Raw genomic sequence first — 25,559 nt, 5'->3', positions numbered from 1 at the left:
TTTGTTGACAATCCCTCCACCCCAGCATCCCCCCAAACCTCAAACTCCAGGGAGGGGGGTCCGATGAAGCACGTCATTTTATTTCACAAAGACTGTACAAAATTCCTTATAAAACATGGGATTGATGCCACCTGGTTACCTCATTCTGCCCCCATCCAACTCAACTGTGAAGGGGCAGGTGAGGGCGGGAAGAGTGTGAGATGGGACAGCATTATGTACAAGGCAGGGGTTGAAGCAATAGGTATTAAGTTCTTTCATATTTACACTATTTCACATATTCACAGGTACACACGGAGCCAGGAGGAAGGAGTGGGCTCCGGTTCTGTTCTCTTGTATAAAAAAGCACCAGTGTCCTGGACTGGACACCCACTGCTGTCAGAAACGCAGGGGGGCCCAGGGCCTGATCGTCACCGACTGATATCCCGACTGGAGTCCCACAACTTGGCGTTAGGTGGCTCAGCCCGAAGGCGGGCGAAGAAAGGGTGCTGAAGGGCTTCACCCAAGGTCAGCCGCTTAGCAGGTTCATATTCTAGCATGCTTTCAATCAGATCGAAGAGCTGGTGGTGTTCTTCTGCCTCTGAGGTCAGATACCGCTGGTGGTGGAGGGCAGGAAAAAGGTGAGGCACGATGCCTTACAAACCCTGCCTTCTTCTTCAAGGCCCTGGCTTCCAATCCTGGAGGACCAAGGCTCTGCGGACAACCGTTACGAATGCTACCTAACCATGACCACACTGTAACCATTTCTGATGTTCTACCTTCCCACTAGCACCATTATTCCTTCATACTTTTTGAAAGTTCTACTTGTATATCCTTGTCAACTTCAGGAATCTTCTTTAGCTCCTCATTAAAAAGTAAGCTCTTCAAAGGTAGTTTATGCTTTTCTGTCTGACCTAAAGAATCCAGGACATTGCTTTCATCTCTGGTTGGCTCAAACATGGCTGTCTAACCTCATTCCCTCCATAAAACCACTCCCTCATCTCTCTTCTATCAACAAAAGATGTCTTCTTTCAGTTTTCCTCCCCTACTTTGCTAACTCTCTGCTTGTAAAATGCATTCCAGGGGCAAAACACCTTAAGAAGGAAGTGACCTCTGGGTGGTGGGCACTATTTATTCCCAGCCCGGCTCACCCGAAGTGGTTTGCAGTTTTCTCGCACGTAGCGCCCAGCTGATGTGTTCTCATCCCAATCCAGGCGACCCCGGTAAAAATATTTCTGCTTCCTAGAGGGGAAGGGGGAAGTTGAGGAATCAGGGGCTTCCTCTTGTTGTGGGATAATTCCCTTATTCCCCCATCTGAGAGTAGCTGGGGGTCGGGGTGGGGGGGGGGGAGATGTCAAAGAAAAGAGAAAATGATATGATATAGACCAATTTTATGGAGAGAAAAGGAGAAGTTTAAGTCCCTCCCACTTGAGGTTCACCTTGTCTTTCGGATCATCCGGGAAGGGATAGGACCCAAGATCCTTTCCATCATGGCTAGATGTTCTCTGTTGTCATGGGTCTGGGAAACAAAGACAGAACTGGGTGTGGAACCAGGAGGGGAGGCTGAGGACTAGCCGCCAGGAAGGTAAGCAGTGTGAACGAGTGAGCAGGCAGGTCCTCAGCAAACAAGGAAATCAGGCAGGAGAAGCCCAGTGGTCATATAACACACCCCACCACTTACTTGGAAGAGGGTGAAGCCAACATAGTATTCGAAGATGATGCAGCCTATGCTCCACACATCACAAGGCTGTGACCAGCCCAACTCTGGGTAGGAATGAGAAGGAAAAGGTATTATGAGGCTCAGAGGGGCCCCATCCTCACCATCACACCCCATCACATATCTGGACAACCTTGGTCCTTCCCCCCTTACCGAGGATAACCTCTGGTGCTCGGTAGTGGCGGGTAGAGACGATGGTGCTATGGTGTTCATGGTCAAAGGTGGCACTGCCAAAGTCTACCACCCGCACAGCTGTGCTCTTCACGCTTCGCTCATCTCGCTTCTAGGAATAAAGCAGGAGGAGAATGAACCTCCGTCTGCAGTGAGACGGAAAGAATGAACAGACTGAGATTCTAGCACTATTCTCTAAAGTGCTTCTGAGCCTTAAAACAAAGCAATTCTGACCTCCTGCCTGCTCCCCACACATGCTGAAACGTCTCCTCCTTTACAGCCTCCCCCACATCCCGCAAAGTACTTTAGGAGTGGGGCAGGAACAGGATCAAGGGCTAACTATGGAATAGCATGCAAGTCTGTGCATCTGAAGAGTATGCCCAAGCGACTGGTGGGTAGTGTTCCTGAAAATGCACAGGAGGTAGCCAAGTGAGGAAGAGCTGCCTCAGCTGAGATCTCCATGATCTCCACTTAAGTCAAGGGAGCAGAGCTGAGCTTCCCTTACAGAAAAAAGAAGGAAGCCCAAACCAAGAAACTTAAAAATGTGGGAGGACAGAAAGGGCGAAGAGAAGGGCAAAGTGGCACGGCCACCTGCACCCTCCCTGGCTAAGGGGCACACCCTGTCTGCCTTACCTTCTCTAGGTTGTAGGTGAGCTCGTAGTCTGAATTCACAAACAGAATGTTTTCAGGCTTGAGGTCCGTATGTGTCAGCTTGTTATCATGGAGGACTGCAGAGGAGAAGGCCAGGTCAGGGTTGGTCCATGTGGCCAGGGCTAACTGGCACCGGCTGACCCCCGGCTTGGTCACCTAGCTCAAGGCTGGTGAGGAGGCAGATCCAGAATTACCAGGCTGTTTACTGCTCTACATCCAAATGAAATGCCTGGTCTAAGAAGCCCTACACTCATTAATGGACAATACATGTGTATTTCTCAACCAATGTATAGATGGTGTGCTATGGGTTTTTTTTGTTGTACTGACTTTGACATCTGTCTGACTTCTGTGACTTCAGCTCTAGAAAACAGTACTGTTGTGAAGATATAAGAGGAAGAAGTATGAGCAGTCTAAATTCTGTTCCTGGCCCCTTGGCTGCATTACGCCCCACTCCCGCCTGCGTTGCTGGGAACAGAGAGTATCTCAGCTCAAACAAATGTAAACCTCTAGTTCGAGGAATCTTTTTGTCTCTTTGTGCTTCCTGCTTGACTTACACCTTCCCAAGGAAGGGGAATGAAAAAGAGGTAATTAAGTGCTTTAGTTTGAAATGCTTTCTCTTCCAGCTCCTGCTAGGCTGAATGTGGAGTAAGAGCAATCGGTGATGGTGAAGACACGGATGAAGGAGATAAGTCTGAAGAAGAAGAGATGTCAACAGGACAGTGGATAAAAGAATGGCACATCATCGAGATGACTGTTTGAGGGGCTTCACTAGTGCACAAAACTGAGACAGAAGAGGTCCAATGGAGGGAGGGGCTGCCCCAGAGTCCACCTCGGCCCGCCCCACTCACACTTGACGGCCTGGCACAGCTGGAAGGCCATGTGGCGCACTTGGTGGATGGGGTAGGGCAGGTAGTTGTTGTCTTTGAGGAAATCGAAGGTGCTAAGGCCCAGAAGCTCAAAGGAGATACACATGTGGCCATGGTAGTCAAACCAGTCAAACATCTGGACACAGAGGCTGGGAAGAGAGATGGAGGAAGGGGGATGTCTGATGAGCTCCCATCTGCCCACCACCCCTCCAACGAAGAGGGACTGCATAGCTGTCGATTCCACATATTTGTGTAAAACCATGCCAGCTCTTATCACCAAGAAAATTCAGTTTGGCTAGAGAATGGCCTTTCTGGCAGAACCAAGAAGAGAAGTACTACCCGCCAAGCCTCACATCAGTTTCCTGAAACATTTTAAATAGTTGAAAAAAAGAAAAAAAAAACCCACTCTATTTGCTGAGGAGCTGCTGAGTGCCAGGCTCCAGTGTGGACTCTGAATGGTCAAACAGCCACTCCTACATCCGGACCCCAGATCCCACTCCTGAAATTCACTCACCACCAGCCATCACTGGACCCACGTTTATAACTATCGTCTTATGTCTTTGCTTAATACTCTTATTCTATAGTTAGATTCTGGAATGTGTGTGAACAGAAAAATTATACATAAATGTCATCAGCATAGTTCTGGGTATTAAAAGTTCAACTAATTTTTTTGAAAATGTTGACTCTCAGACTCAGGGCCATTTCCAGGGTACATCCCTAAGAGGCCATCCTGGGTCAAAGGCAAACTGCAGAGCAATCTATCGGCCCGAAAACAAGGGGAGTGGATTTGAGAATATCACAGACCCTCCCTTCCTGCCCTAGTGTTCTATCTACTACTCTAAGATGACGAACAAAAGATGAATGGATGAGAAGATCTAGAACTCCCTGCCTGGCTAACCCAGGTCAGGAAGGTTTTCCTGGGGCAGGGTGGAGCCTCTCAGACTCCCCACACACTTCTTCGCTTGCTTGCTTACTTCTTGTTGTCAGGATCCTTCTCGTTGATTTTCTCCAGCACATTGATCTCAAGTCGAGCTGCTTCCTTGTACTTTTCCACATTTTTAATGATCTTCAGGGCAACTCGGGCCCCACCCCTGTAGGGTGGCAAGACAAAATTTTGTTGGAATCTCAAGAAAATCTCAGATTGAACAGGGCTACCCAGGGATTAAGAAATCCTACTTTTGGCTAGTCAGCAAAAAAGCCCCAAATAACTTTTACTACCTCTTTACAGCTGGCAGGCGTGGAGTACAGAGGGGGGCTGCCAATTACCTGCGATGGTCGACACACTGCACAACTCGGCCGAAGGTCCCCTCTCCCAAGGTGCTTATGATTTCATCTGAAATGAAAAAGAGCAGGGTCGGGGAGAGGGAGGGAGAGAAGGTGGGGAATGAGCTGAGTTGGAAGAAAAAAAGGGTACAGCAACCTGGGGTGAGGAGATGAAGGAAGGGGGAACAGATACAGATGGTCACAGGGGAAGAAAACCCCTGCATGATTCCCACCACCTTTAACCCAGGGGCCATGAGAGCTGGGAGTGGACAGCAGAGGTCAATTCTCAACAGCAACTCAAACCACCCAGATAAACAACACCACTGAGAAAAGGCAAAAGAGGCTGTGACTTGGGTTGGCTCGGGACGTTAGGATGGCTATGGGACCATTACAGGCTATAGGATTGTTACGATTTGGCTTGTACATCGCTCTTGTAGCCAGTCCCCGACGTGGTAGATGAGGTGGCCCTCAGCGTCGTCCTCTACACTCTTGGCTCTCCGGCTGCTGTGCTGCTGTCGGGGGGCGGGGGGGGTCGGAGCAAGCCAGGTGTCGGAGCGGGGGCCGGAGGGAGGCGGGGTGGGTGGTGGAGGGGTCACCGGTCACAGGCGCCCAGCCAGGGGGGACAGACGATGATGGGGGACAGTGGAAGGGAACACGTCAGATGCAGTAAGGCGGATCGGGGTGAGAAGAGAGAGCGGCGCATAATCCCAAGTCCCCAAACCCAAAACGGGAACGGGGAGAGGCACGGGCAGAGCAGAGAAGTGGTGTCGTTGCCAATGTCACCCACAACCCCATGCTCTACGCAATGCCCTTCCAGGCGGGGACACATCTCCCCTTGCCCCCACCCAAGCCCACCTGCTGAGGGGGCCGTGGAGCCCAGGGCTTGGGGGAGAAAAGCAATTCACAGGCAAGGGCCCCATCAGAAAGTGGAGGCCTCAGGGGTGGAGGAGCCGTTCCCAATACAATAAGCCCCGCATGCCAGGGAGGGCACGGGGTTCACAAATGCTTCGTGCCCGTCCATCTCCAAAGCAGGTTCCAGGGCCCTCCAAGAGTCAGAGAGCTTCCAAGAGAGTAGACAGACTCAGTGCCCACCTCAGTGTTCATGCCCCAATGCTCAGCTGAGAATACGGATACTTTTCACTTACCAGGGTCCCAAAGGGCTGAAGAAGAGTGGGGAGAGGAAGGGCCTGGGCTGGCACTCACCGAAGATGAGCGGCTGAATGTCCGGCTGCGCCGCCTCCGCCGTCTGTGCTTCCTCCGGCTGCTGTGCTGGCTGCGGTAACTGCTGTTCTCCCGGTGATACTCAAAGGAGTGCCGGTAGTCTGTGTCATAGTAGGCTTCGGCCCGATCCCGGCTGTAGTCGTTCCGCCTGTAGCTGCCACAGTACCGCCGGTCGTACGCCCTCCGGTCCGATGAACGATCATCATAGCTGCTGTTGGGCAACAGACACCCATTAGGTACACTCGTTCAGGCCACATTTCTGGCTGGGCCATAGCTTGTGACAAGGCCCTCCCCATCACCGAAGACAAGGAGTGACGCCTGAAAAAGTTGCCCTCAAACATTCAAGTCACTCTCAAGAGAGGACCAAGGCCCAGTGCAGTGACGTAGGTAACTCAGCAAAAAGGAAGATCCCCACAGCTGCACGTCCCCGAAAGCTCTGAAGACATCTGTATAACCACGCCCTGTGAAGGGCGCCCCCCTCCCCATTAGGGATGCAATGGAACAGAGCCATTTCTTTCACGAGCCTTTCCTGACAGACATGTAGCCTTGCTCCAAACTATCCCTAACCCATCCCTCCCATGGAATATGCTGCTGAGTTATTCAAACCATGCAGCCCCAACTTTGTCTTGTCTATTAGCAACCTCTAGCCTCTAGTCTTTTTTTTTTGCATTTGCTTTCCCTCTGCCTGGGACACTTCTTTCGTGTCTTTCAGACAAGCTTAAATGTCCATCTCTGGGAGGTTTTCTCTGAACAACAGTTCTTGCCCCACTCCAATCAAACCTTTTGGATGCTTCCTCGGCTCCTTACGACACACTTCCTCTGGGATAACCACCCCTCCTTTAATGGCTGCATCTGCGGCATGAGGAAGTTCCCTGGGCCAGGGACTGAATCAGAGCCACAGCTGTGCAACCTCTGCCACAGCTACGGCAATGCTGAATCCTTTAACCCGTTGTGCCAGGCTGGGGATAGAACCCCTATGCCCATAGCAACCCGAGCTGCTGCAATCAGATTCCTGATCCACTGCACCACAGCAGAAACTCCTGTAATAACACTGAACATTACAGTACAAATGGCTTGTTTTGTTATCTTTTTTTTGGGGGGGGGGTTTAGGGCCGCACCCATAGGTTAGGGGTCGAATTGGAGCTACAGCTGCCAGCCTACACCTCAGCCACAGCAATGCAGGATCTGAGCCATGTCTGCAACCTATACCACAGCTCACTGCAACACCAGATCCTTAACCCACTGAGGCTAGGGATCAAACCGGCATCCTCATGAATACTAGTCGGATTCGTTTCCACTGAACCATGATGGGAACTCCCTTGTTATCCATTTTTTGGGGGCCACACTGAGGCACATGGAGTTCCTGGACCAGGCATCAGATCTGAGCCGTAGCTGAGACCCAAGCAGCAACGCCAGATCCTTAACCCACTGCCAGGCTGGAGTGTACCCTCGTCCCAGCATTCCCAAGAAACTGCCAATCCCATTGCACCACAGCAGGAACTCCTTGTTACCCATTTTGAGCATAAACATCCACAAGCTGCTAAGCATGAAACCAATACATCTTTTTTTTTCCTCTTTTTGTCTTTTTAGGGCTGTACCTGCAGCATATGGAGGTTCCCAGGCTAGAGGTCAAATCGGAGCTGTACCCACTGGCCTACACCACAACCACAGCAACACCGGATCCTTAACCCACCGAGCAAGGCCAGAGATCAAACCTGCATCCTCATGGACACTAGTGAGATTCGTTTCCACTGAGCCACGATGGGAACTCCAATAAATCTTTGTTCAATTTAACAAATGAATGAGTGGATCAAGTATGAGTTTCTCTTCCTGAGGCCTCACCTCCGGGAACGGACGTGGTAGCTGTCTTCCCGTCGGCGCCGCCGTGTCCGGTCACTGCTGCTTGACCAGGAGCGGCTTCTCCGTCTCTTATGCTTTCGGCTCCGATAGTGTTCATGGTAACTCCCCCGGCTGCCTCGCTCTGAAGAATGGTACCTTCGAGGATGAGGCATCTAGAAAGGAAGGATAAACAGAAATAGTGGGGCAAGCTCTGAGTTTTCAGGCGTCCCTTCCAAGGACTGACTCCTCCAGAGATGCTAAGCTGTTTTTTTGTTTTTGTTTTTTTTAATGGCTGGACCTGTATCATACGGAGGCTCCTGGGCCAGGCCAGGAATTGAATTCCAGCTGCGACTGTGACCTATACTGAAACTGTGGCAATGTCAGAGTCTTTAACCCACCGTGCCAGGCCAGGGATCTAACCTGTACCTCCGCAGCTACCTGAGCTGCTACAGTCAGATGCCTAACCCGCTGTGCCACAGCAGGAATTCTTCTAAGCTGCTTTCTGTTCTTCAATTTTTACCTGTATTTACCACCCACAGCTTCCTCTGTGCTTAATGGAGTATATATTCACCTAATAACTCTGGCTGACAGCTTTAGGAAGCTTCACTCCACTGAGTTCATTGCTCTAGTCTGATTTTCCTCAAATATGGCTTCATGACAACATTCAGGCCACAGCTCATTACAGGTGAGACTACGTAATTGACGAAGATGGCCACAGCTCATCTTTGGCTGAGATTTTGGATGGATGTGTGCGACGCTGCATTCGCTATTGTGCTTTACTATAATGAATAATGCTTCACTATATGCTATTATGGTGTTTTACAATCATTAGTGTATCTTATCTCCCCAACTAGGCCATCTATATCCTGAGGGTAAGAATCCAGTTTTCCAGCTTTCCACTTATAGTATATATACCAAACACAAGCAAGTTCCAGGGATCTGGGTCTGGCCCCTTGAACATTTCTCACATCAATGGCCAAATCGTCCTTAAATGGTTTTAATCCAGGAGGCCCCAAGCTGCAGTCAGCTTTCCACCCAGCCCCTTCCCTTTTGGGTTAGGAAGTACCGAATAACTGCTTTTTAATTATTATCAGTACTGCCTGGCTAAAAGCCGGCCACCTTCCAGTTACTGGAATTGGAATGGCAGGGTGCACTAATTCTTTTTTCCTTCAAGGAAAGAAAATTACTGTCAGGAACCAATAAGATGAGACTTACAGGGCAGAATGAAAGTACATGGGCCAGGGACAGAGGTGCACCTTGTTGGGGGTGGCAGTGGTAGGATTAGGTGTGGAAAAGGCTTAATGATTCCAACATCTGGCTTCCATTCTGAGCTACTTCTCAAATTGAAGAGAAGGGTGGCATTTGATTCATTCCAGGCGTAAAAGGGCTTGCAGGAAGCCAAGAAGACGCAAGTACAAGATTCTCCCCGATAACCCAACCTTGCTTAACACAGCCACGCACATGTCATCTCACTACATACACAGTGCCACCAAAGTCCCTCACAGGCTTTCCTCCTTCCAACCCTCCCCCCCAACTATCTCCAGCTTACAATCTTTCTCCACTTCTAATCTTTTCCTCTCTTTCTCACTTAGAAAATCCAGAACTAACTCCTAGAGTCAAACTCTTTCCACAGCCTCCAAGTGACATGGTGGTGTCTTCCAACCTCTCCAGCTTTGGCCCAACTTTTGAGATTTCTATTCTTTCTCATCTTTGCAACCACTCCTATCTTTACTCCATCACCCCTTCTCCTACTTTGGTCCCTCCTAACTTTCCTATTGGTCTTTACCAATGCATCTAAGACAGGGCGACATTCCACCTCATCTTCCTACTCCTCACCTCTGCCACTTCGCACGTCTCAGCCCCACCCCACCCCCCAAGCTCGCCCCGGTCCCTTGCCCCCAATCCAATCTTCTCCCCGTCCGCCCCGCGGTCGCCATCTTTCCGCGCGGCCCCGCGGCCCGCCAGCCCGCGCGCTCACCGTTCTGGCGGCGAGGCCCGTGCGCTTGTCCCACAGGAAGTCCGTGATGGCGGCGGCACTGCGGCCGGAGTCCCGGCACCCCCGCGGCGACGAAGTGCGGCTCCACCCCCCCAACCCGAGACCCTGGACCTCCCGCCTCGTTCCCGGGCTCCGTTCCAGTCCCGCCCGCCCCGGCTCCGTGCCCGCCCCCAGGATCCGCTTGGCGCCGCTCGCACCGCCCCCGCCCGGGGCCCGATCCCAGCTCGGTCTCCGGCTCTGGCCTCCCCGATCCGCCGCCGCCGCCACCGCGAGCGAGCACGTACGCACGCACGCACGTCCTGCGTCGATTCCCAGCTACCCCTAGGCTCCGCCCCCCAGGACCGCGCACGCCTTCGCGTCTTAGCGTAGCTCTCTGCTGTCCGGTGAGAGCCGAGGAGGTGCTGGGGGCGGAAGCTCATGGGGGCGGGGAGAGAGTGGAAGCGGTTTATTGGGCTCGCGCTGCCTCGCCTGGTGTTCTTCCGTATCCTTCCTCAATCTTTGACCCTTTTCGTGGGACTTATGTGGCTTGCTTTGTTAGGTTTGGAGGTTGAAAGGAAGGGGTTGTGGTTTACGGAATGTCATCGCTCCGCAAACCTTTTGAAGCCTGGTGGTGAGGTGTGAGTCTCCATCATAGCCTGTTTTTGAAACAGTTCGCCTACCAAACCACAGCAAAGAGGGGTTCCCATCTTTTGTCCTGAACAAAAGCTGGTGCACGTTCTGTATATGGGGGAGGGGGGTAATGGCTTTGGAGGAAAGGTTTGAGAAATGGAGGGGTGGAGATTCAGGTGCCAAAGAAGGGGAAATCACTTGAGAACTTTGTTATATACCTACACATAATATATGATAAGTCTAAATTTGGTGAATTAAAAAAAAAAAGCAGAAGACGAGAAAAACTGGGTAGAGTTACAGATGTTATAGAAGGAATTGAGCAGTAATTAGGAAAATGAAAAATAACCTGAGGATAACTATATTCAAGTAAAGAAACAGAGAGGAGTCAGGGTGGAGGATAGTCAGAAGGAATTTTTCATCAGTTGGCCAGAAATGGTTTAGGAAAAGTTTCTTGAAATAGAAGCTGAAGGGTAATGAAGGGGTGGAGAGGAAAGTGAACCTCACTTCCTTCTCCGTGTACACTTTCCCTCGTTCATTCAAAAAGCATTTATTAAGTTCCTACTCTGTCCAGCACTGTGCCAGGCTCAAGGCTCCTGTTCTTCAGAGCTTCATAGTATAATGGGAAAGACCTGTAAACAAATAATGGCAGCCTTGTGCTAAGAGCTGTTATGAACAGTGGTGCCCTGGCCACTGTAAGAAAGCTCTAGACTACAACCCTAGCTTGGGAAAGGAGAGTTATAAATGTGTTTCTAGGTTTCCTAGAGGAGATGACATCTGAACCAATGGATGGAAAGTGAATTGGAGGAGAGTGCTAGGCAGAGAAAGTATTTACAAAAGTCTGGAGACAAAGCAAAATGAAGTGTTTAAACAGAATTGGAGTCCTGGCTTTCAAGAGAGGGACTATCAGAAGGGAGGTTGTTGAAAAGAGAGGTCTAAATTTTGCAGGGCCTTGTGTTGTCATTCTAAGGAATTTAACCGTAATCCTATAGAACACTAAGAAGTTTGAAGGATATTAAGCAAGTGAGATAGCTACATTTAGATTTAGGAAGTTAACTCTGGAAGGAGAATTGGCCTGAGAGTTGAGAGACCTATTTAGACGCTTCTGAAATAATCTGGGTGAAAAAATGCTGAGGGCTTGAAATAAGTCGGAGGCAATAAGAAATGGAGATAAAGGGAAGAATTTACTTCACATACTACTGTAATTTACCTGTTCTGTTTGCGGGCGTAGACGAGCAGTGCCTTTATGGCTAGGGCTTTGTATTCATCCTTGTATCCTCAGCGGTCGCTCAGTGATGGGCCGAGTTGCTTGTGGTGAAGGTGGCAGATGAATTCAGAAATGAAATACTCGGGGGAGCAGTAACGAGGAGATCCTTAAGAATATGCCTAGGAGAGTGCTGAGAGAAAAAAAAAAGTGAAATGCAGGAAGTCCGTAAGCGTTAGGAAGGAGAATCCCCAAAGAATCCCTGCCTCTTCCATTGGTTCCCAATTCCTCGCCCTCCGGAGCCATACGAACTACAACCGGCGTCCGGTTTTCCCGCGGATCTCAGGCGGCTCCGCCTCCCCGGCACTCCGTGGTCAAAGGCACCGCAGCTCTAGGCCACGCCCTCTTGGCACTGGCCGCGTTCTCCTACGCTCCCTGCACCTGAGGGACCGCCCACATTGGCTAAGCCACACCCACCTCGGTATCCCTCCGGTTACAGGCTTTATTGGCTCCGCCCCCTCCCGGGAGGTCTCTCGGTGGCCCCACCTCCGCCCGCCCTGCCCAGCCTTCCCGCAACTCTCGCCAGGGGGCGCAGCGCAACCCCCCTGCCACCCGCGGCAGAGTCTGTCGCACACACCCCCTCCGCCGGCGCGCCGGCAGTTCCTAGCCGACTACGCCTCCGCTCAGAGCCAGCCCGGCTGCTCCCGCTCCGACTCCGGAAAGGGTCGGGGGTCCCGAATGGCCGCGGCAGGGTATAGGAGGCCAAACGTGTAGGCCGACAGGCGTCATGGAGGCGGAGCAGCGGCCGCCGACTGGGACCAGCGACGGGGCGACCCCTGGACTGGAGGCGGCGCCTCCTGCTGCCCCGGCGTCTACGACCACGGCCTCCGGTCCGATCCCTGGGTCCGGGCCCGGGCCTGAGCCCAAGAGGAGGCAGCTCGGGACGCTGCTCCAGCCTACGGTCAACAAGTTCTCCCTTCGTGTGTTCGGCAGCCACAAAGCAGTGGAAATCGAGCAGGAGCGGGTCAAGTCAGCGGGGGCCTGGATCATCCATCCCTACAGCGACTTCCGGTACTGAGGGTCCGGCAGGGAGGGCGGGGGACACAGGTCCTACCTCCACGGGCCGGGGCACGGGGCCGGGCCAGCCCCACCCTCCACAGACACTTCATTTCCGGCCCAGGGGTCCCTTGGGGGGCCGACAGTCACTTCCCCCAACCTAGCCCGGGAATTCTTGGGCAAAGGGTCCCCAGCTGGAGATCCTGGCTGACTTCTTAGGCTGGGGGCGCTGGAAGGGACAAGCAGATTAACAGAGACCTGGATTTCCCATTTCAGGAACCCGGCACCCCACCTGGACCACAGGGAATACAGGAACTAGGGACCGCTGCCTCCTCCAGTCCTGCTTGCTGGGGATCTGGGAAATTTTATCATATTTCAAGGCTCAGGGTCAATCTGAGGGAGAAACCGAACTCTGCTATCTCCCACCGACCCCATTCCCGTCCCCAGCACCTGCCTAGTTCAGCAGGGCAGGCGACCAGGGAAAATAGGGACGCTGGGGGTGGGGGAGGGGGTGTCCAGACAACAGCTCTGATCGCTGTCCCTGGTGCTGAAGGAGGAATTCGGCCGGGCAGGGCCGAGACTCAAAAGTGATTTGAGGCAGCCACGCAGGAGCACGGCCACCGCCCAGGTGACCACCAGAGAGAAGGGACGAAGAGAGGGGGTGGGGCTATTCCACAGTCCCCATCAGGCTGTACCTCCACATCAAGGTCGCTAGGGGAGGAGAGCAACCCTGTCCTTGGGGGAAATGAAGGACAGCTTTTGGATGAGGCAAGGATGTGTGCAAAGCACCCAACTTGGGGAGCAAAATGAGCAGAAAGAATGAGGTGTGAATCAAGAGCCTGGAAACACAATTGGAGACCCAGACATCATCTTAATCCACATACACACTTCCTAAATGTTCCTAGTTCTCTCATTGTCCTTTCACTCCTCTCTTCCTTACTGCCTCATTCTCACCTTACCAGTGCACCTTTTCTAGTCTCTTGAGGGTCACTGTTCTCTCACCCATTTCACCCTCAAATGTATCCCCAGAAGCCATGTATTCCTGGTATTATTGTGCTTCTTCTCTGTCCTCTCTCCTGCATCACCCGCCAGGCTTGTGACTGCCTGTGAGTCAGGCTGTGAAGATGCTCTATGGCTAGGCAAACCCTCTTTCCCTCTCCTCTCCCAGCTCATGTACAGGATTTGTCCAGTGGCCATGAAGGAGAGGAAGTGGGGATCTAGTATTTGTTGATAGAAAGCACAGCGTCTGAGGGGCTTCCTGGAGGCCTGGATTTGGAGATCACTAAGCTTCCTTCGGGGGCTGAAAGGACTGATCTTGCAGTCAGAGTCACAAGGGGCTGCGTCCTGGGTTGATGCTGCAATTAAGTGTGTCCTGGAATTGAAACCACCATAGCTAATTAGGACCCTCAGATTGTCCAGTGATCTTTGAATGAAGGCTTCACCTCACTCCCTCCTCTCCTGACCTCTTCTTTTCACAGCTTCCACCACAGCAGTGTGGCTCTCCCTGCCCATGCCCTTGCCTGGGCTCAGCCAGAGTTCCTGTGGGCATAGGGAGGTTAGGGGAGGAAAGGAGGGCAAAGCCTCAAGCCTTGCTGCCTTGGGATCTGCTGTGGGGCTTCTCAGTATGTGCAGCGCTGTCTGAGGTGCAGGACAGGGGACACCTCTGAGAAGCTAGTTCAGATGGAAGGCAGGATAGATCACCCCCACCTTGGGACACAGATGCGCAGATCCTAGCAGAGAAACAGGAACCGTAGGCCCAGCTGTGTTGGGGAGGAGGGCTGGGGTGGGGCAGGCTAGGGAAGGCGTGAAGTCCTAGACTGGGAATGGGCAGAGAGCTGGAGATGGGAAAGGCAGCAACCTCTTCAGAAATCTGGGGATAAAGGGTGGGTGAGTCATAACACCAACTACTGCTTGTACAGCACTGTCACATCCATTGTCTTGGTGCATATTTTTTCAGCAGCCCTGTGAGAGCAGCAAAGGGGATTTATCTTTTTTTAACTTAAAAAATACTTAATAATAAAAACATATAATAGTGACATATATCATATTCATATAGTAAGGATGTTAGCTATATATTACTGTATGTGAAGAATACATATATGCACACTAGGGGTATATTTAGTAGGGATATATGTAGATATATATATATGTAGCAAATATATCTATAAGGTGGGTATATATAGTAGAACAGAATATAATAGGATGTATATATAAATTATAAACCAGGAGTTCCTGTCGTGGCACAGCGAAAATGAATCTGACTAGGAACCATGAGGCTGTGGGTTCCATCCCTGGCCTCGGTCAGTGGGTTAAGGGTCCAGTGTTGCTGTGAGCTGTGGTGTAGGTCACAGACACGGCTCAGATCTAGCGTTGCTGTGGCTGTGGCGTAGGTCGACAGCTATAGCTCCAATTTGACCCCTAGCCTGGGAACCACCATATGCTGCAGGTGTCGCCCTCAAAAGACAAAAAAGACAAAAAAAAAAATTATAAACCAGACTCCCATATAACAACTATACTGACTATACTGTGGGTGTCCCAGAAGGCTTCCTACTGCTCTCACATTCCTTTCCCAAACCCACTATTTTAACTTTCTTTTTTTTTTTTTTTAAATGGCCACACCTGTGGCACATGGAGGTTCCCAAGCCAGAGATTGAATCCAAGCTGCAGCTGTGACCTGCAGTGCAGCCGTGGCAATGCCAGATCCTTGACCTCACTGCACTGGGTTAAAGGATCGCAGGGGGTCAAACCTGTACCTCTGCAGCAACCAGAGCTGCTGCGTACCACAGCAGGAACTCTCAATTTTTGTGGTCTCCATTTCCTTACTCATATTTATGGTTTTACCGCTTTTCTGTGACTCTCTAAGTAATGCCGTTTAGGTTAGCCTATTTTTGAACTTTTATGAGTGAAACCACATAGTATGTTTTGTTTCTCAGAATTACCTTTGGAAGATTCATTCGTATTGCCAAAGGTAGCTGCAGTTGGGTGGTTTCACAGCTGTATGGTATTCCGGGGCATGAGTATATCGTAGTGTATTTATCTACGGTGTTTGTCTTATTTACACTTTTCCACTGATGGACATTTGAATTATTTACAGATATTTATTTATTTATTTATTTGTCTTTTTGCCTTTTCTAGGGCTGCTCCTGAGGCATATGGAGGTTCCCAGGCTAGGGGTCAAATCGGAGCTGTAGCTGCCGGCCTACACCACAGCTCACAGCAACGCCAGATCCTTAACCCACTGAGCAAGGCCAGGGATCGAACCTGCAACCTCATGGTTCCTGGTCGGATTCATTAACCACTGAGCCACGACAGGAACTCCGAATTATTTGCAGATATGATGCAGTTATTCCTGTATATATCTCCTGAAACACGTTTTCCCTTGCATGTGTATATACCTAGGAATAGAATTGCAGGGTTGCCAGAAATGCAAATGTCTAACTTTACTGGGTAATTCCAATTGGTGGTCCCAATTTACACCTCCACCAGCTGTAAACGGTCGTTCTGTTATGCTGTATCCTTGCGCGCTTTTGGCCGAGTCAGACTTTCTGCCCTTGTGAAATAGCACGGTGGTCTTACTCCCCATCCCACCCTTACCTTAGGTTTTACTGGGACCTGATCATGCTCCTGCTGATGGTGGGCAACCTCATTGTGCTACCTGTGGGCATCACCTTCTTCAAGGAGGAGAACTCTCCGCCTTGGATTGTCTTCAACGTCCTCTCTGACACTTTCTTCCTGATGGATCTGGTGCTCAATTTCCGCACCGGCATTGTCGTTGAGGAGGGCGCTGAGATCCTGCTGGCACCTCGGGCCATCCGTACACGCTACTTGCGCACCTGGTTCCTGGTCGACCTCATCTCCTCTATTCCCGTGGATTACATTTTCCTGGTGGTGGAGCTGGAGCCACGACTGGACGCCGAGGTCTACAAAACAGCGCGGGCCCTGCGCATCGTGCGTTTCACCAAGATCCTTAGCCTGCTGCGGCTGCTCCGCCTCTCCCGCCTCATCCGCTACATACACCAGTGGGAGGAGGTGGGGTGGGGAGGTGGGCAGGGGGGCTTGCAGACTCCTCCAGACAGTGATGGGGTGGGGCTCCTGGCGACTTCGTGGGGTGGGGTGGATGGGTGGAGCTTCCAAGCGTGGATGGGTGCTCTCCAAAGTTGGAGGAAATGTAGGGTCAGAATGAAGGTCCAGGGAATGGGTCCCCAAGGTGAGAGGATGGTAGTGCAGGAGGGTGGAACACAGCTGCTGGACAAACACTTGAGGGTTACTTGGACACTGGGAGGAAGGTGTAGGAGGGGAGTTGGGAATTCCAGGGTGTGGGAGAGGCTACAGTTTCAGCTTCGGAACAGCAGTTTAGTGGTTCAGGGTGGAGGCTCTGCAGTCTCATTGCCTGTGGTCAGATCCCAGTTTTACTATTTACTATATGAGACTTGGTTTCCTCTTCTATTTTTTTTTTTTTTTTTTTTTTTTTTTTGCCATTTCTTAGGCCGCTCCTGCGGCATATGGAGGTTCCCAGGCTAGGGGTCAAATCGGAGCTGTAGCTGCCAGCCTATACCAGAGCCACAACAACGCAGGATCCGAGTCCCATCTGCAGCCTACACCGCAGTTCATGGCAACGCCGAATCCTTAACCCGCTGAGCAAGGCCAGGGATCGAACCGGAAACCTCATGGTTCCTAGTGGGATTTGTTAACCACTGCGCCACAACAAGAACTCCCTTGGTTTCCTCTTCTATAAAATGACAATGTTCAATATACTTACATATGATAAATTTATAAGGATTAAAGGAATTAATACGTGTAAAGCCCCAGAACAGTGCCTGGCATATAGTAAGTTCTCAGCAAGTTATCCGTTATTGTTATTGGAGGGGAAAAGGGCTTTTGGCATTAATCCTTACGTGTGCCCTGGGGACACGGTACTGAAATGCCCTCTCTCCTCTTTCCCAGGCTATACTTGGGCAGCGTGGGCAGTAGACCTTTTTGAGTTTCTGCTGTGACACTTGCTGTGTCATTTAGGGCACATGATTGGCATCAGTTTTCCTATCTCTAAGATGAGAGTAGTAATACAGCCTCTTTTGTATTGCTACGTAAGTGTGCTGTAAAGCTCTATGCGGAGGAATAACAGCCACAGTTTTAAAATTCATGGGAGCTGGGGCTAGAGAGAGGTTCAGAGAGAGAATTATTTGCAAGGCCGGGAATGGAGAAGGACTGGCAGAGAGGGGTTCCTGTCCACAGCAGCCCCTCCTCGGACTCCTCAGATCTTTCACATGACCTATGACCTGGCCAGTGCGGTGGTTCGCATCTTCAACCTCATCGGGATGATGCTGCTGCTATGTCACTGGGATGGCTGTCTGCAGTTCCTGGTCCCCATGCTGCAGGACTTCCCTCCCGACTGCTGGGTCTCCATCAACCACATGGTGGTGAGAACTCCCCACAGCTCAGCCTCTCCTGGGCCTTCGAAGGGCTCTTCCCCTTAAGTAGGAGGGATGAACCCCGGGGACAGGAGGTGGGAGATGATGGAGAGATGACCAAGAGAGAAGACAGGAGTGGCGGGGAGGTGAGAGGAGAGGGGAAAGAGGCCCAGAAGAAGTGTCTGTGTGTTGGAGCCAGCAGGCAGGGAAGGAAAGCTAGGCAGAAACTGCAGCCCCCAAGCTGTAAAAGAGGCCCCTTCTGCCTCAGGGCCCCCCCCCCCAAACAGAACTTCAGTTTCTCCTGGGAGGCAGATCTGAAATAGAAGAGGGCAGGCAGAAGGACTGAAAGAGAGAGAAGAGGGGGGCAGGAGGAGAATGAGGCTCTGAGGGGCATATGCCCAGCTCTACAATACACTCTGCCCCGCAGAACCACTCGTGGGGCCGCCAGTATTCCCACGCCCTGTTCAAGGCCATGAGCCACATGCTCTGCATTGGCTACGGGCAGCAGGCACCTGTGGGCATGCCCGATGTCTGGCTCACCATGCTCAGCATGATCGTGGGCGCCACGTGCTACGCTATGTTCATCGGCCACGCCACCGCCCTCATCCAGTCCCTGGACTCCTCCCGGCGCCAGTACCAAGAGAAGGTCAGCAGGGGCAGGAGGAGGAAGGGGAGGGGCGCTGGTGGCTGGGTAGCTCAACGTGGAGCCCATTCTGACATGCCCCTGTTGGATCTCCGTGTCCTGCCTTGCCCCATGTCCACTTGTCCCACGTGTGTACCTTTTCCTTATTTGGACTCCTCCTCTGCCCACGTCTGGGTTTTCCTGTGATGGTGCTATGTGTCCTCCTGTACCCACCATTATCCACATGTCCTTCCGCCTCCGTGTTTCAACCCCATGTCTGTGACCTTCCTCCACATGCTCCCCCCTGCCCTGTCCTGGCTCCACACCTGTCTCCGTGTCACCCTTCCTGCCGGCCCTCGGCTGGCTCTCCAGTACAAGCAGGTGGAGCAGTACATGTCCTTCCACAAGCTGCCAGCGGACACACGGCAGCGCATCCATGAGTACTATGAGCACCGCTACCAGGGCAAGATGTTCGATGAGGAAAGCATCCTAGGCGAGCTGAGCGAACCGCTTCGGGAGGTGGGACTGGGTGGGGCCCTGGAGGGAGGCTCTTGAGGGACCTGGCTTTGGGGATGCTCTCTGGGGTAGGGGCTGTTTGTTAGCAGAGGTACCCACAGGGAGGAGGGCCCACAGAGAGCCCCATGGGAGGTCAGGCCTTTGGGGGACTTTTCAGGGCTAAGGTTTCTCTTTTTTTTTTTTTTCTTTTTTTTTGTCTTTTTGCCATTTCTTGAGCCGCTCCCGTGGCATATGGGGGTTCCCAGGCTAGGGGTCAAATCGGAGCTGTAGCTGCCAGCCTACACCAGAGCCACAGCAACATGGGATCCGAGCTGCGTCTGCAACCTACACCACAGCTCACGGCAACGCCGGATCCTTCGCTCACTGAGCAAGGCCAGGGATCGAACCCGCAACCTTATGATTCCTAGTCGGATTCATAAACTGCTGAGCCACGACGGGAACTCCGCTAAGGTTTTTCTTAAAGATGTTACAGGGGTGTGGTGTACATGGGGAGGGGCTGCAGGGATCTCTGTTTTGGGGGGGAGATGATCCTTTGAGGGCTCATATTGCTCCGAAGGTGGGAGCTTAGAGATGGTCTCAGGCCTACTGAAGCATCCGCATCCGGTGGCAGATCATGACCCCAGGGGCGGGGCTTCCGGGGAGGACAGATGAGCTTGACTGGTGGGGGGGGGAAGAGCACCTCAGGGCAGGTGGTCCAGCCTCTCTGACAAGCCCCTCCCCTGCCCAGGAGATCATTAACTTCACCTGCCGGGGCCTGGTGGCCCACATGCCGCTGTTCGCTCACGCCGACCCCAGCTTCGTCACGGCTGTGCTCACCAAGCTGCGCTTTGAGGTCTTCCAGCCGGGGGACCTCGTGGTGCGTGAGGGCTCCGTGGGCAGGAAGATGTACTTCATCCAGCACGGGCTGCTCAGTGTGCTGGCCCGCGGTGCCCGGGACACCCGCCTCACTGATGGATCCTACTTTGGGGGTCAGCAGACCTCAGGGAGGGTCGGGGGGGGTCTGGGGCAGAGGACAGAGGGCAACTGCTCCCTCGGTTTAGAGTCTTCACCTGGCTGTGCTGCAGGACCACAGAGTTCCAGCCCCTCCTCAGTGTTACTCAGTTAGAATCTTTGGGTCTGGAACCTGGAGTTCTGTTTTTTTAAAAGCTTCTTAAGAGATTCTAAAAAACAGAGAGAGAGAGAAAGAGGGAGATTGCAGTGCACAGCCAGGTTGAAAGTTACTGGGCCAGTGAGTCTTTTTGAATCCTTAAGCAGTGAATTCCAAGGATCCCATAAGATGAGGGAGAGAGAGGAACAAAGCAGCACTGTCCCAGGGGCTTGAGTTTTGTAGCTCCCTGATGGTATGAAGCCAGGACCCAGCCTGTGGCTGTGCAGCCTCCCAGCTGCTGCTCAAAGTGATTTGAGGTTTATCTAATCTCTCGGTCCCCAAATCACCCATCATGTTCCATTATCCAAATTGTGTTCTTTTTTTTTTTTTTTTTTTGCTTTTTCAGGCCACATTGTGGCATACGGAGGTTCCCAGGCTAGGAGTCCAATCGGAACTGTAGCTACTGGCCTACACCACAGCCACAGCAACACCAGACCGAGACTCGTCTGTGACCTACACCACAGCTCATGGCAACGCTGGATCCTTAATCCACTGAGCGAGGCCAGAGATTGAACCCGCATCCTCATGGATACTAGTAGGGTTCATTACCACTGAACCACAAAGGGAACTCCCAAAATTGTGTTTCCTTTTGCCCTTTGGCACTGCTTTTCTCCTTGGTGTTCATTCAAAGGAGTTGGAAGGGTGGGTGGGGAATGCAGAAGGCACTGCCCCCGGCCTACAGTGGAGGTGGGGTGGTAATGAAAGTGGAGTGGAGGAGGTCCCTGGTGGCCTAACCGTTAAGGATCCGGCACTGTCACTGCTGTGGCTCGAGTCATTGCTGTGGCGCAGGTTTGATCCCTGACCCAGGACCTTCCACATGCTGACAGTCATGGCCGAAAAATAAGAAGGTGGAGTGGAATATCTAGAAGTCTGGGGGTCAACACAACCTAACTGTTTATCAGCTTTAATTTGGACAGAGTGAGAAGACCATGTTCTGTATGGGTCAGCAGAGCAGCTGTGCTTGGAACACTGAGGGCCCCCTGGGTGGGTGGGTGGGTGATCATTAGTTTCTCCCATCTGGGGAGGAGCCTGGGGAAACTGGGTCAGCTGCTACAGACCCACTGAGAGACAGTTCTTTGGATGGTGTGTCTGAAGGCCTCCCCCCAACTTTGGCAGAGATCTGTCTGCTGACTCGGGGCCGCCGCACAGCCAGTGTGCGTGCTGACACCTACTGCCGCCTCTACTCACTCAGTGTGGACCATTTCAATGCTGTGCTCGAAGAGTTTCCCATGATGCGCCGGGCCTTCGAGACAGTGGCCATGGATCGGCTGCGCCGCATCGGTGAGGCCTATTTCACCGTGTCTGCTCTGGGTCCAGCATGTGTCTTCACCCCATCTCCATGGCAAGGAGTCCCCAGCATCCCAGGGTCCAGGCTCTAGTGCCTTGGCATCACACCTCAGCCCACCCTAGCCCCCACAAATGCCCCCAATGGGGCTTTCACCACTGTCCTTATCACTCAGCGTCTCCTACCCCTGAGATATCACTCCGAGTTCCCGTGCCTTGAATCCTCTTTCCCTGAGTTCCAGTCCTTGACTCTCACCATCTCTGATACCTACTCCCATCTCCTGACCCTCTTCATCCAACCCCCATCTCCCAATCTCCATTCTCCAACTCCACCTCCATCCCCTTGACCTCTAGCCCCGACCTTCACCCCACTGCCATCCCTCGACTCCATCTTGTTCCCCTCATACTCTTTGATATCCAGCCTTTACCTTGGATTCCTTTCCTATCTTTCACTCCTTCTCCCTGGGATAATTTCTAGGCAAGAAGAATTCCATACTACAGCGGAAGCGCTCCGAGCCTAGTCCGGGCAGCAGTGGGGGCCTCATGGAGCAGCACTTGGTGCAACACGACAGGGATATGGCTCGGGGTGTTCGGGGCCTGGCCCCAGGCACAGGAGCTCGGCTCAGCGGAAAGCCAGTGCTGTGGGAGCCTCTAGTACACGCGCCCCTGCAAGCAGCCGCCGTGACCTCCAATGTGGCCATTGCCCTGACTCACCAGCGGGGCCCTCTTCCCCTCTCCCCTGACTCTCCAGTCACCCTCCTTGCTCGCTCTGCTCGAAGATCAGCAGGAGCAGGCTCCCCAGCCTCCCCACTGGTACCTGTCCGAGCCGGCCCTCTGCTGGCCCGGGGGCCTTGGGCATCCACCTCCCGCCTGCCGGCTCCCCCTGCCAGAACCCTCCATGCCAGCCTATCCCGGGCTGGGCGCTCCCAGGTGTCCCTGCTGGGCCCGCCTCCAGGTGGAGGTGGGCGGCGCCTAGGACCTCGGGGCCGCCCACTCTCAGCCTCCCAACCCTCACTGCCTCAGCGGGCAGCAGGCGATGGCTCTCCTGGGCGGAAGGGCTCAGGAAGCGAACGCCTGCCCCCCTCAGGGCTCCTGGCCAAGCCTCCAGGGACAGCCCAGCCCCCCAGGCCACCGGTGCCTGAGCCAGCCACGCCCCGGGGCCCCCAGCTCTCTGCCAACATGTGAAACCTTTGGGTAAGCTCTCAGGTGCAGTGGCATGTGTCCAAGGGCAGATGCCTCTTGGGAACACCAGGAGGACCTGAAACACTGCCCTATGGGAGTATCTCCCCTTAGTACAAAGAAGATGGCCTCTGTCCTCAGCTCAGGCGCCCTGCAGCCTGACACCCTCCTAGTCCACTCACCCATTCATCAAAAATACCGAGTGCCTACCATGTGCAAGGCACTGTGCCAGGCGCTGTATGTCCCCACTGCCAAGTAGAAGTGACTCCAAGCCCTCTGATGAGGTTTAGTCCCCTGGCCGTGGTCTTGCCAGGTGCAGGCCCGGCCCGTGATCTCATCTTACTAAGCACAAGTACTTGTCATCGCCATCACTGCCACGTAACCAGATGTCTCTGTTTTTCTGCCCATGACCTTGCAGGTTCTGCCTGGCATGGTTGTCTTCCCATCCTGCTAGCATAGCTGGGCACTGCCAATTCCTTGTGCCCCCACTGCTGTCAACAAATGTCTTGGGTCCCCATGTGGGCATCCAGCTTGACTGCCGTGTGTGGACCCTCCCTGTCTACACCCCCTGAACGGGAACACGGATCTCCTGCCAAGTTTCCTGCATTCTCTGTCTCTGTGGTAGAATTGCCTTTTTATAAATTGGGAGCCACCTCTTCCCTGTGCCCCTGTCCCAGTGGTGTTCCCGTTGGAGCTAAGGGATTGTTGACACCCCCTTTATTCAGTGTGCGAGCCTAGATTCCCCCCACCCCGGGGGGGGGCAAGTGGCTGAATCCTTAGATGGCATTTTTTTTTCTTTCCTTCCTTCCTTATTTAATTATTCTTATTTATTCAATTCATTTAATAAGTATTCATTAGTATTTATTAATTTACTTGTTAATTTTATTTATTATCAATTCGTTTTATTCACCCATTTCTTGATCCAGCCCTCCCCTCCTGGTAGGGAGGCAGGAATGGGCAGGGCCCCTCCATGCCAGCTCTTGTGGTCCTTGCCCAACTCTCATCAGCAGCAATACTTGAATCCTCTCCCTATCTAGGTAGGGGTAGGAAGGGCCACCTGAGAGGAGGAGGACTGTTTTTATTTTTAGGGTTTTTTTTCTTCCTACTGAGTTTGCTGAAGGTGCAGAAGCAAGGGGAGGGCCTGAGGTATCCAAGCCTGGGGAAGGGTAGGCTAGCCAGTGCCTCTGCCTTCTCAGGGATAAGAGAAATCCCTAACCCCACCCCTCTGTCCCCGTGCCTACTCTGCAGCATCAAAGAATGTGGGACCAGGACCCCAAATCTCCTTTTCTCTTGGGTGGGGAGTTCTGGGGTTCTGGGTGGGTGTGGGAGTTTTATATTGCTTCCAAAAGCTGGGTTTAAAAAGAAAATAGAGACACTTGTTTTGGCTCCTGGTTCATGAATGGGCATAAAGTGGGCATTTTAGGGGGCAGGCGGAGGCCCAGCAAGGCATGAGGTGGGTATGAGGGCAGCCAGGGAGTAGCCTGCAAGCCTGAATGTGATAAAGACAGTGACAGGATGAGCCCACCTGGCTCTTAGGGCTCCCTGGCTTCCATCTGCCCTAGCTAGCCCAAAAATGTGGTACTAACACTGACAGTCATGATGAAGAAAGTGGGGGCACGCTCCTTGAGAAATGCCCAGATATCAAGAAGGCCATGTTTGAGAACATCAAACTGCGTGGATATGAAATATTTTTTAAAATAAAGATTTTTGGGAGTTCCCATCATGGCTCAGTGGTTAACGAATCTGACTAGGAACCATGACATTGTGGGTTCGATCCCTGGCTTTGCTCAGTGGGTTAAGGATCTGATGTGGCCATGAGCTGTGGTATAGGTTGCATACGCAGCTCGGATCCCGTGTTGCTGTGGCTCTGGCATAGGCCGGCGGCTATAGCACCGATTCGACCCCTAGCCTGGGAACCTCCATGTGCCACGGGTGTGGCTCTAGAAAAGACAAAAAAAAAAAAAAAAAAAAAAAAAATTTTGTGGAGATTGTGGACACAATTGCCCTGTTCCCTTCTCCCCAGCCTCCAGGGGTGGGAAGTCTGTTGGAATAGAATTAACCAGTTAAGCTGGGATTAAAGGCGCAGAGCATCTTAGGGACCAGTTGAGAGCATTGGATGCAGAGAATGTACGATTGGTGCTGTCAGATGGCCAGTGCTTAATTGGATACAGACTTTCAAGGCCTGTGTGAAATGGAGGGGAGGGGGCACCCAGAAGGGGCTAAATGCCGACGTGGCCTGGGGTAGTGAGGACTGAGAGTAGAGAAGACTTAGACAGGGGGCTGTAGGAGGGAGCAGAGAGGGGGGCGGGTCCAGGGCTGGCTTGGTCCAAGGGGGAGGGGCACCTCAGGTTATGCTCAGCACCCGCATGATGTTGGTATAGCCGGAGCCGGGGCGCCAGCCTGTCACCACAATCACCAGGTCCCCCAAACGGAGGAAGCCACGGAGTTTTCCTAGGGGGAGGATGGGGAGAAGAGGCTAATCAGTCACAGAGGGACCCAGGCCAAGCCTGTAATGAGAGCCAGCTATCACCCTTCACCTCCTCAAAGCCACGCTTCAGGGGTAGGATGGGCCTGAGGCAAAATGCACAGGTGGCACCGCGGGAAGGTGAGCACTGTAGTACATCAGAGCTGCAGGAGTGCCCGCGGGGTGGGCGTGGGGCATGCTGCTTGGGAAGTAGCAAGTATCTCTGTGTTGCTATGCTGATAGGAAGGGTGGGGTATGGGCAGAGCCAACTGTCAACTAGATTTCAGTTCCAGCTGCAGGGGACTGGGTCGCCTTCTCTCCTCTCACCTCTGGCTCCTTGTGTCATGCTTGGATCTTGCCACCAGGGACAAGC

The 25,559-nt window shown here is 52.6% G+C and overlaps 3 protein-coding genes across 14 annotated transcripts in view; 1 reads left to right on the top strand and 2 right to left on the bottom strand.

The window, feature by feature from the left end:
• Positions 60-11,924, bottom strand: CLK2 (CDC like kinase 2). Of its 8 annotated transcripts, XM_021089725.1 has the most exons (14): positions 11,819-11,910; positions 11,517-11,703; positions 7,708-7,877; positions 5,848-6,076; positions 5,069-5,153; positions 4,648-4,714; positions 4,356-4,472; positions 3,364-3,530; positions 2,498-2,592; positions 1,847-1,976; positions 1,658-1,740; positions 1,416-1,495; positions 1,128-1,218; positions 60-593 (listed from the first exon to the last, which is right to left on the bottom strand). In XM_021089725.1, exons 3-14 carry the CDS (start codon positions 7,875-7,877, stop codon positions 408-410), a joined length of 1,500 nt encoding a protein of 499 aa, XP_020945384.1. In that variant the 5' UTR covers positions 11,517-11,703; positions 11,819-11,910; the 3' UTR covers positions 60-407. The 8 variants fall into 8 exon arrangements, with proteins under 8 accessions (XP_020945384.1, XP_013852468.1, XP_005663378.1 ...); XM_013997014.2 differs by having other exon boundaries at positions 5,069-5,156; positions 11,517-11,859; XM_005663321.2 differs by lacking the exons at positions 11,517-11,703; positions 11,819-11,910 and adding an exon at positions 9,683-9,983 and having other exon boundaries at positions 5,069-5,156.
• HCN3 (hyperpolarization activated cyclic nucleotide gated potassium channel 3) lies at positions 10,039-24,225 on the top strand. Of its 2 annotated transcripts, XM_013997013.2 has the most exons (9): positions 10,039-10,083; positions 12,504-12,581; positions 16,166-16,595; positions 17,822-17,983; positions 18,402-18,620; positions 18,969-19,115; positions 19,840-20,080; positions 21,376-21,540; positions 22,022-24,225. In XM_013997013.2, exons 3-9 carry the CDS (start codon positions 16,185-16,187, stop codon positions 22,726-22,728), a joined length of 2,052 nt encoding a protein of 683 aa, XP_013852467.1. In that variant the 5' UTR covers positions 10,039-10,083; positions 12,504-12,581; positions 16,166-16,184; the 3' UTR covers positions 22,729-24,225. The 2 variants fall into 2 exon arrangements, with proteins under 2 accessions (XP_013852467.1, XP_013852466.1); XM_013997012.2 differs by having other exon boundaries at positions 10,043-12,581.
• PKLR (pyruvate kinase, liver and RBC) overlaps positions 23,583-25,559 on the bottom strand; it is a 9,584-nt gene continuing 7,607 nt past the window's right edge. For all 4 annotated transcript variants that reach the window (XM_021089721.1, XM_021089722.1, XM_021089723.1 and 1 more), the window contains exon 11: positions 23,583-25,173. In XM_021089721.1, the coding sequence (XP_020945380.1) occupies positions 25,067-25,173 (107 nt within the window). In that variant the 3' untranslated portion in view covers positions 23,583-25,066. The remainder of the gene's footprint in view (positions 25,174-25,559) is intronic.

This window comes from Sus scrofa, chromosome 4 (genome assembly GCF_000003025.6).
Source record: "Sus scrofa isolate TJ Tabasco breed Duroc chromosome 4, Sscrofa11.1, whole genome shotgun sequence".
NCBI lineage: Eukaryota > Metazoa > Chordata > Mammalia > Artiodactyla > Suidae > Sus > Sus scrofa.
Note: the sequence above shows the minus strand (reverse complement) of the source record. Positions and strands in the feature narration are given on the sequence as shown.